Below are 9719 nucleotides of genomic sequence, written 5' to 3' on the forward strand. Positions count from 1 at the left end.
TACAGCTACTGTACATGCTAATGCTTTAATTAGGCTATGATAGGCGTAGGCTATTTTATGTGGATTTTCCATAAAATATCATTGGTTGCTTTTCTAGGCTGTTGTTTCCTACATAACAATGTTGCATTTACAAACAATGTTACATACGCTACACACAATACAATGTTGTAAAATGTTACATTTTAAGCGACTGACGCAATTAGTCTGCAAGTTTTCATACCTCCGGCCCATCCTAGCCTTTCGGCTGCATGATTGGAGCAGAGAGCTGTTTCCGTGATTGATCCCGCCCCGTCGTAAAGTTGCTGTTCCCCATGCTGCTGCCTGGCCGGCAGTGAGGCTTGTGTGGCTGTCTGTGAAACATGGCGGATGCTACGACACTGTTTGTATCTATCGGGCTTAGCGAACAGAAAGCTAAAGAAACTCTTAAAAATGAAGCTCTCAGTTCAACTTTGAAGGATGCTATTGCCCAGGTAAGCAGATAACCGAACCCGATTTGGATCACTAGCGATAGCATAGCCTCCCTGTTCGCTAGCTTGCTTCTTTAGGTCTATCATTAGCTCTGTACGAGCTCCTACGTGGGTCACTTTCAGTCTGATGTTCCAACCAGATCCTTTAAGTGTCAACTGATCATCTTACTTTGTAACTTTGCTCAATGTTTGACGTTTACACGACACAATTGTTTGATGGACGTCAAAGTAAAGATTTCCATTGTACTTTCCATTGTTTTTGTTTCAACTGAGACTAGCAAACTTCTGTGTGACATGCTGACGTATCGTTTGTGCAATGTAGAGATTGCCTTGCGGCAATTTGTTTACACTTCATCAGGCCTAATTTGCTTGGAGTGATGTGTAGAATCAAGATGTGTAATAATCGTATAGTATGGTAGGCTATGGCAGCATTAAAGTAATATTGATTTGTGTCATCTCCTATTTTTTTTAGGCACAGAATGTGGTGGGGTCCGCGGCAATTGACAAGGCTATGGGGACCCTTCTGTATAGCATGGCCTCACGTATCAAGGATACACGTCGTCTAGGCTTCCTCACAGAATACATCGCCAAACGCAAGATCACATCTGAATTGCAGCTGGCAGGTAAATACACAGATTTACCAGCTATAGTTGTTAAGTATGGAGAAGGTTGCAGGCGGCTGCCTGAAACTGTATGAAGTTGTATTTAAAATCTCAGTAGAGCTTTAATAAGCTTTCACTTTCGCTTTCACTGTTGGTTTATTCTTGTATATGATGCTCCACACAGCTGCTTTGGAGTTTGTGAAGAGCCACCCTCAAGACCCCTTAGACCGAAGTGCATTCGAGTCCTCCTGTGGTGTGGGTGTGGTCATCACCCCTGAGCAGATTGAGGATGTGGTATGATTCATCATCAATGTGGAACTTTCTCACTGACATACAGATTACGAAATCAAAGAAGACAAAATGCCCAAATGATGCATGTGGCTGACCCTCTTTCTCTCACACACACTTTCTCGCCCCTCATTACATGTTCAGGTTGAGCAGGTCATCAAGAAGTACAAGAACCAGCTGAAGGAGGAGAGGTACCGCTTCAACATGGGCCTGCTTATGGGTGAGCTTTGTCAATGTGCAGTTAATTGTCACATGGTACCAGACTCAGAGGCTGTTTGAATTCGTCCTGTCCTCTCGACATGCCTCATTTATAGCAGTGTAGTAATGAGCGTCTTTTACAGGTGAAGCCCGGGCTGGCCTCAAATGGGCTGATGGGAAGATCATAAAAAATGAAGTGGACATGCAGGTGAGTGTCTGTGTCTGTGTCTGTGTCTGTGTCTGTGTCTGTGTCTGTGTCTGTGTCTGTGTCTGTGTCTGTGTCTGTGTCTGTGTCTGTGCCTGTGTCTGTGTCTGTGTCTGTGTCTGTGCCTGTGCCTGTGTGTCAACTCCATGTATCACTGTGCATCATTTTTGCCTTTTGTTTTTTACCAGGTCCTGCATCTCTTGGGTCCGAAGACCGAGGCAGACTTGGAGAAGAAGCCCAAGGTGAGTTTTAGTTTGCTGACTGCTTCACTATCACAACTAGACCATCCTGGAACTCTTAGATACTGTACATGCAGTTTAAGTAGTACTGTAGATAGCAAAAGCTCTCCTTGATTGTTTGCTGTTCAGTGCTGCTATGGTATAGTCTGGCTATCACCATCATCAGGGTTCACCCAGCCTAGCTATGGTAGTTACAACATTTTGTTATCTTATTATAACCTCTCTGAAATAGTCTAAGAATGACACTAGTGTGTGTGCCTTCTTCTCTCTGCCCTCTTTACAAAAAAAAAAAACCTAAACTATGACGCTTCTCAAGTTTCAAACAGAATCATCTGGCTGTGAAGAGCCTTGTTGAAAGTCAGCATATTGTGTTTGCTTTATGTTGATTTGTTTTGGTATTGAGACTGTGAGGTCTAACGCCAAATATGTTTTCCAGGCTGCCAAAGCCAAGGCACCAGAGAAGGAGAAACAGGAAGTGGATGGGGCTGTAAATGGTGAGTCAGAGGGGAGAGTTTAATAAGCTGTAATAATAAAGATTATAGTCCTTGATTAAGCTCTGTCAAACTTTCTGGCCTCTTTCTGTTTCTGTTTCTTCTCTCTCATCCCTCTCATTCCTTGTTTGAATGTTTAGGGGAAGTCAAAATGGAGGCTAAGTCACTCATGGAGCAGTTGAGAGGAGTGGCCTTAAATTTCCACAAGCCAGGTGAGAGATCTGCATAGGCTTCTTCTCTTGGCTTAAACCTCTGTTTTACCTCAGTTTAACCTCATGTGCCATGTGTCCGCAGGGGAGAACTTCAAGACCGAGGGATACGTTGTCACACCTAACACCATGAGCTTGCTTAAGAAGCATCTAGAGATCACGGGTGGACAGGTGTGTGTGTGTGTGTGTGTGTGTGTGTGTGTGTGTGTGTGTGTGTGTGTGTGTGTGTGTGTGTGTTGGGGCAGGGGGTTTATCAGAGCCAGCAGAAATGCACACACATTTCATTATTCATAAATGTAACCAGTGGGCTCTTGCTGTTCTTCCCTTTTAGGTCCGTTCGCGTTTCCCCCCAGAGCCCAATGGTATTCTCCACATCGGTCATGCCAAGGCCATCAACTTCAATTTTGGCTATGCAAAGGTATACCAAGAAGCATCAATGAAGACACACACACACACTCTCACACTCTCTCACACACACACACACACACACACACACACACACACATGCAGCGCTGACTGTGGTAACCTGCAGATCAGGCTGCTCTGCTGCATAGTTTAAACCACCACTCTTACCGTCTTGCTCAGACCCGTAATCCCTGTCTCTGCAGGCTAACAGTGGCATTTGCTTCCTGCGTTACGATGACACAAACCCAGAGAAAGAAGAAGAGAAATACTTCACTGCCATTAGGGACATGGTTGAGTGGCTGGGTATGAAATTATGTTTGTTTTGTTTTGGTTAATATTATTAATCAGAATTAATGTAAAGTCAGTTGTTTCATGCCAGCTGATGGTTTAAAAGGAAAATCTCGGCATGGATGCTAATGGTACGTTTGTGTCGGTTTGTTTGTGTAGGTTATACGCCATATGAGGTCACGCATGCCTCCGATAATTTCCAGCAGCTTTATGACTGGGCAGAGGAACTCATCCGCAGGTAACTTTTCACTGTGTTGTTTATCTGCTATGCTATGATGATGTTTCCTTGGATGAATCTTCTATGACTGCGTTTACATGCACTTCAGTAACCCGGTTATGAGGCTTATACCGATTTTGATCATATTCAGGATATGGTGTTTACATACACCATACAACACAGAGAAACCCGGTTATTAATATCCCTGTATACGTAATGAATAATAGTATTCCGGTTACCAACAATAAAGTTCTATTAGCACTCCGTATCCCGGTTTCTAATGCAATCGCGTGTTTGCCTGAGAAACCGGGATAAGGTGTATACATGGAACAGTATCCCGGTTTCTCTCGGAGTACGCCACCTAGCATAACCAGGATACTTATTACCGGGATAAGGGCTTATCCGGGGTTCTGTAATCGGGATATGATGTTTACATGAGCAAATACAAAACCGGGATACATTAAAATCCTCATCATAACCGGGATACTAAAGCGCATGTAAACGCAGTCCATGTCACTGTATGCCCCCACCCTCCGCTCTCATGGTTTCATAAGTGTTAAGGGTCTAAGTAACGGTGTGGTTGTACCTACAGGGGCCTAGCGTACGTGTGCCACCAGCGTGGAGAGGAGCTAAAGGGCCACAATGCGCCCGCCTCACCCTGGCGAGACCGGCCCGTGGAGGAGTCCCTCGTCCTCTTCCAGAGGATGAAGAAGGGCATGTTTGCAGAGGGGGAGGCCACGCTGAGGATGAAGATGGTCATGGAGGATGGCAAGATGGACCCCGTGGCCTACCGCATCAAATACACCCCTCATCACAGGACAGGAGATGCCTGGTACTGTACAATACTGTACATCACCTGGAATATGATTATACAGTAGAGCAGTACTTTTTTACAGCCTCGTTTAGCACCAAATCTATTCTCCATTGAGGATGGGTCTGTAACCAGCGGTAAAATTAAGCTAAATTAAATTCTTACTAAATGCTTTCTGAAGTACTACAGTGCAAACACATTTTTTTTGTAAACAAAGATTTCACAAGCATTAACTACATACGTAAACAAAGTAAATGCCCATTTGTGTCGTTAAAACGGACTGCACCAGTGTATCCATTGGCAGTGCCAACCTTCCTCCTCTCTCTTGTATTGTACAAAGGTTCACCCAGGCTACTTTCTTTAGACTTTTAATGGATAGATCAAAGCCATGGTGCGAGATACAAACTGGCACTGTGTGTGTGCTGTATAATATGATCACACATAGATGCACATGTCATAGTAGAATGTGCACACAATGCACTATGTTTGTAACCGCTTGCACGTGTGTGTGTGTGTGTGTGTGTACATTTCAGATCTCTAAACAAGTTGTTTTACTGTCCTGTTTTCTTTTCAGGTGCATCTATCCAACATATGACTACACGCATTGTCTCTGTGATTCCATCGAACAGATCACACACTCTCTCTGCACCAAAGAGTTCCAGGCTAGGTTTGTGTGGATCTCTTGTTTTAAGTATTTGTCTCCTCAGATCTTTTTGCTTTTGCGTTGTATTTGTGAATGTAGTTAGTAGCAGTAGTTTTGTTGTAGTGCTCAAGGTATCTGTAATAAGGTCAGACCTGCTGACAATATCATTCTGATGGTTCATTGGCATTGATTGCTATAATGCCACTGGCAGTATACTGAGAAGAAATTCAATTTTGGGTGAGACGCTATTTTTAGCCAAGTCCAAACAGAAAGACGTGTGCCCTTAAAGCTGTATTACCACTCTCTCGTCATGATTAGCTGACAGCAAAGCAGACATGAACTCCTGATGAACTCCTTAGTCATGGACTGTTTCATATCTTTTAATCATTATATCATAGGAGAGAATTTGTCAGCTGTTGTTGGTAGTCTGCTGATTAATTTTTACACTCCCACTGTGTGAGGGAGTGTCATCTGACCATTGAACTATGACTGATGCCCTTCCATTGCACTTTATTACTAATATCATCATTACCTCGACTATTCTATTACATCATACTACATCATTACCTCAACTATCTATGCACTGTGGTCTGTTGTGTCACCACTGTCTAGCTAGCTGCACTATGTTATGTTATGTTATTCCTATATGTTTTTACATAAATGACAATGAAGTATCTTGAATCTTGAAAATGTGTTCAATACTCACACTGTTGTTGTAACTGCCGGTGTGTCCTGCAGGCGGTCATCGTACTACTGGCTGTGCAATGCCATAGATGTGTACTGCCCGGTGCAGTGGGAGTACGGCCGGCTCAACCTCACATACACCGTGGTCTCCAAGAGGAAAATCATCAAGCTGGTGGAGGAGGGAGTCGTCAGGTAGGCAACACACACACTGCTACAACACCCCCCCTGCACAGATTTGTGCTTTGTCATATAACTTCATGGCAGTGCAAAAGGGACTTTATATATGATGCCACTGTGCCTCGATCCTGAAGACCCTGGTTGTTTTAAGTGTTGTATGGGTACTTGTTGGCTACCATAAGTTTGCATTTTTTTGCATTTGATTTGTATTGTTTTTAAACACTTTTTTGTTTTATTTTTGGTTCTGTTTATTCTTTTATGTAAAGCACTTTGGAACTATGTTTAGAAAAGCGCTCTATAAATAAAGATTATTATTATTGTTATTATTTTATAAGGAATGACTAATTAAAGTGTCTGTGTGTATGTGTGTCTGTGTGTGTTCTAGGGACTGGGATGATCCACGCCTCTTCACTCTCACTGCTCTCAGGAGGAGAGGCTTCCCTCCACAGGCCATCAACAACTTTTGTGCACGGGTAAGAATGGATGTAGTAGCCACTAAGCCAATGTTGAGACTGTGCAGCCTGCACACGGTTACATCAGCGAGGGTTAAAGCGGAGCGAGAGGCGCAAACATTCGACCATTTCCACATTCTATTTTCGCAAAGGGGAGAGGGGCGAAATCCCCCTTTAATCAGACCTAGAAAGTGACGTTACATTCGAACTGAACTGCTTGCCAATCTGACAGAGATCGATATCCCACTATGACGTCTTTGCGACACGCCTCTTTAAGCAGACAGGAACTGTTCCAATTTTGCTTCCGTAGAGACGCATTATGTTGCTCTATCTTGTCAGTAATGAAGGATCTTTGGTTACATGGTTGTGAATCTGAACAGCCTCAGAGCGTGTCTTCCGTAGTTGCATCCATTCCTGTACTACTTTGTGTCAGTGTTCAAAAATAAAGAATGGGCCCCAGTCGTGGCGCGACTGGCTGGGGCACCTGCACCGCACGCCGGCGACCCGGGTTCGATTCCCGCCCCGTGGTCCTTTCCGGATCCCACCCTACTCTCTCTCCCACTCGTTTCCTGTCACCCTACACTGTCCTATCTGATTAAAGGCATAAAAGCCCCCCAAAAAATATCTAAATTTTTTTTTTAAATAAATAAAGAATGACATGAGGGTCTGCGATCCCGTTCCAGGTGGGAGTGACCGTGGCCCAGGTGACCATGGAGCCTCACCTGCTGGAGGCGTGTGTGAGGGAGGTGCTGAACGAGCAAGCTCCACGTGTCATGGCTGTGCTGGAACCCCTCAAAGTGACCATAACCAACCTGCCCAACGAGTCACAGGTACACACACACACACACACACACACACACACACACACACACACACACACACACACACACACACACACACACACATACAACTCTATTCATAGATACAAATGCTTCAACAGACCAGGTCGATGTCTTCATTCGAAAAATAGAGAGATAGAGAGAGATCTCTCTCTATTAAAGGTGCCCTATGAGATCTTGCATGGTTTTTAGAGCAATTTAATTTTTGTCTCAAATCATAGCCATTTCCCTTTGTTCAGCTTGCTGCCTGCTCCCTGTATACATTGTGAAAAAAGCTGGTCTCTGGAGACTACACAGGGGCTGTAAAACGTCAAACAAACACTAGGGCACAGGCTGTGTACCAAAACATAACAAAGCATATTTCAGCCAAACACCAACAAGATGTATAGGGGAGGGGTTGGGGGTTAGTGAGCATGCACATGCTCAGTTGGGGGCAGTGAGAACTTGATTTAGTAGCATGCATTGGAAAGTAGTGTTTTGTTTTTTTACGTGGAACTTCAACAGAAGTAACATCATTCAGGATCTCATAGTGCACCTGTAAAAGAGCATTCCCTCTTTCTCTTATAACATCTGCAACATGTTCATCTCTTTTATCTTCACATCACTTCTTCACAGATGGCAGTACGCGTTCCTGACTTCCCTGCAAATGAGGAAAAGGGCAGCCACGTGGTTCCCTTCTCGAGAGTGGTCTACATCGAACAGAGTGACTTCAGAGAGGTACGAGTTTGGTTATTCGAATGTAATGCGCCAGATTACACAAGTATTTATATACTGTCCTGGTGGCTGTGATTGTCCATGAACCGTAGCTGATGTAGAAAGCAAGTGTGTATGTGTTTGCTCTGTTGTGTTTCTCATATCACACACTCATGTGTTCTCTACACTGCCTCCTATAGGTGATGGAGAAGGGCTACAAGCGTCTGACTCCTGACCAACCTGTGGGCCTGAGGCATGCTGGCTACATCATCTCTGTGCAGCGTGTCATCAAGGTGAGACAGAATACCTTCCTTACTGACTGCACCCACTGATCTGTAAAGTATTCTTTATAGATCAGTGACTGCACCAAAGAGCATTGGCATGATCCTGATCAAGCTTTTCCATATGAACCCGATTCTTGATTAACACAGTTGTTCACCTTTGTCTGTCCTCGTCTCCAAGGACGCCAGCGGTAAAGTGACGGAGTTGGAGGTTACGTGTGCCACCACAGATTCGGCCGAGAAGCCCAAGGCCTTCATCCACTGGGTCAGCAAGCCCCTGGAGTGTGAAGTGCGCCTCTATGAGCGGCTGTGAGTTTTGTTTTTCTTCACCTAAACAAATGCAAAGAGTAATAGAAAATAAAAGCATAAAAGGGCAATAGTTAAAAAAAAGCACATAATACAGTATATGTATTTCAAGAGTGTGATGCTTTGAAAGTGAATGAGTCAGTGAATGCCTGAATGCTGCTCCTCTGACTTCAGGTTCCTACACAAAAACCCAGAGGACTCTGCAGAGGTGCCAGGTGGCTTCCTCAGTGACATCAACCCAGTGAGTTTCCTCTTAGGGTGCCTCTCATTCGTGTTTTATATATCCTCCCTTCCTTCCTCGGTCCTCGTTCTCACTTATCTAGATAGTCTATCCAATGCTAGTTATAGATCAGTGGGAACGAGTCTGGAGGACCGAGCATCGAGAATCGAGGAGGGATGTTGAGAGAGGCTCTTAACTGTATTTATGCCTTCTTTGTGCCTTCCTCTCCTTATGGCCTTGTGATGATAACCACACCCATTTTCTCCCTCAGAATTCCCTGAGTATTATCCAAGATGCCTTAGTAGACCAGTCTGCGGCTAATGCAAAGGTCTTTGATAAGTTCCAGTTTGAGAGAGTGGGCTATTTCTCTGTGGACCCTGACAGCACGCCCAAAAAGGTGAGAGTTTGAGACAATAATAAGGGGGAGGAGGAGGGGGGGGGGGGGCTCTGTCATTCAGTGTACGAGATGCATTTGTCAAATGCTTCATTCAGCTCAGTCATAAAGTGTGGTCGTAACAAGTTGTGTTCTCCCCACAGCTGGTGTTCAATAGAACGGTCACCCTAAAGGAAGATCCTGGGAAGATCTGATGGAGAGCTGCAGCCAATGAGCAACAAGGGAATACTGTGTGGATGTGTAAGCCTCTACATCTGTGTTAACTGCTCCAAACACTCTGTGCAGTCGGTTCTGCGCTGGTGCTACAAAGTGGGGGGGATGCTTGCAAAGGATTTTTTCTACAAACACTGTCACCCTCTTCAGACCCTGTCGCACCAGTAACAGCGGAGGGTTAAATAGCCATAGAGAAGGTGACTCGCTTGCAATTTTTCCAAACATCTTGAATAATAAAATTGTATATTTAATTAACATACTTAAATGTCTCCTAGTGTGTCTTATCAGTTAAAGGTGGGCCATCACCTATGAAATTTCCCATCCAGAGATATCCATCTCCTTCAGGTGTTCGTGGTGCTCCTCCCAAACACAGAAATGAGTCTGAATTTCTGTCCTT

The 9719-nt window shown here is 44.3% G+C and overlaps 1 protein-coding gene across 1 annotated transcript; it reads left to right on the forward strand.

Annotated features, from left to right (window-relative positions):
* The first annotated feature begins 277 nt into the window (after positions 1 to 277).
* qars1 (glutaminyl-tRNA synthetase 1) lies at positions 278 to 9587 on the forward strand. Its single transcript, XM_062541331.1, has 23 exons — positions 278 to 470; positions 940 to 1090; positions 1254 to 1363; positions 1502 to 1577; positions 1699 to 1763; positions 1949 to 2002; positions 2436 to 2493; positions 2631 to 2702; positions 2785 to 2870; positions 3031 to 3117; positions 3308 to 3407; positions 3552 to 3630; positions 4202 to 4441; positions 4995 to 5087; positions 5802 to 5939; positions 6310 to 6397; positions 7060 to 7206; positions 7831 to 7932; positions 8109 to 8201; positions 8371 to 8498; positions 8670 to 8736; positions 8987 to 9112; positions 9253 to 9587. The coding sequence occupies exons 1-23, from the start codon at positions 360 to 362 to the stop codon at positions 9301 to 9303; spliced, it is 2322 nt and encodes a 773-aa protein (XP_062397315.1). The 5' UTR covers positions 278 to 359; the 3' UTR covers positions 9304 to 9587.
* Positions 9588 to 9719: the final 132 nt, after the last annotated feature.

Source organism: Sardina pilchardus, chromosome 7 (assembly GCF_963854185.1).
Source record: "Sardina pilchardus chromosome 7, fSarPil1.1, whole genome shotgun sequence".
NCBI classification, from domain to species: Eukaryota; Metazoa; Chordata; class Actinopteri; order Clupeiformes; family Clupeidae; genus Sardina; species Sardina pilchardus.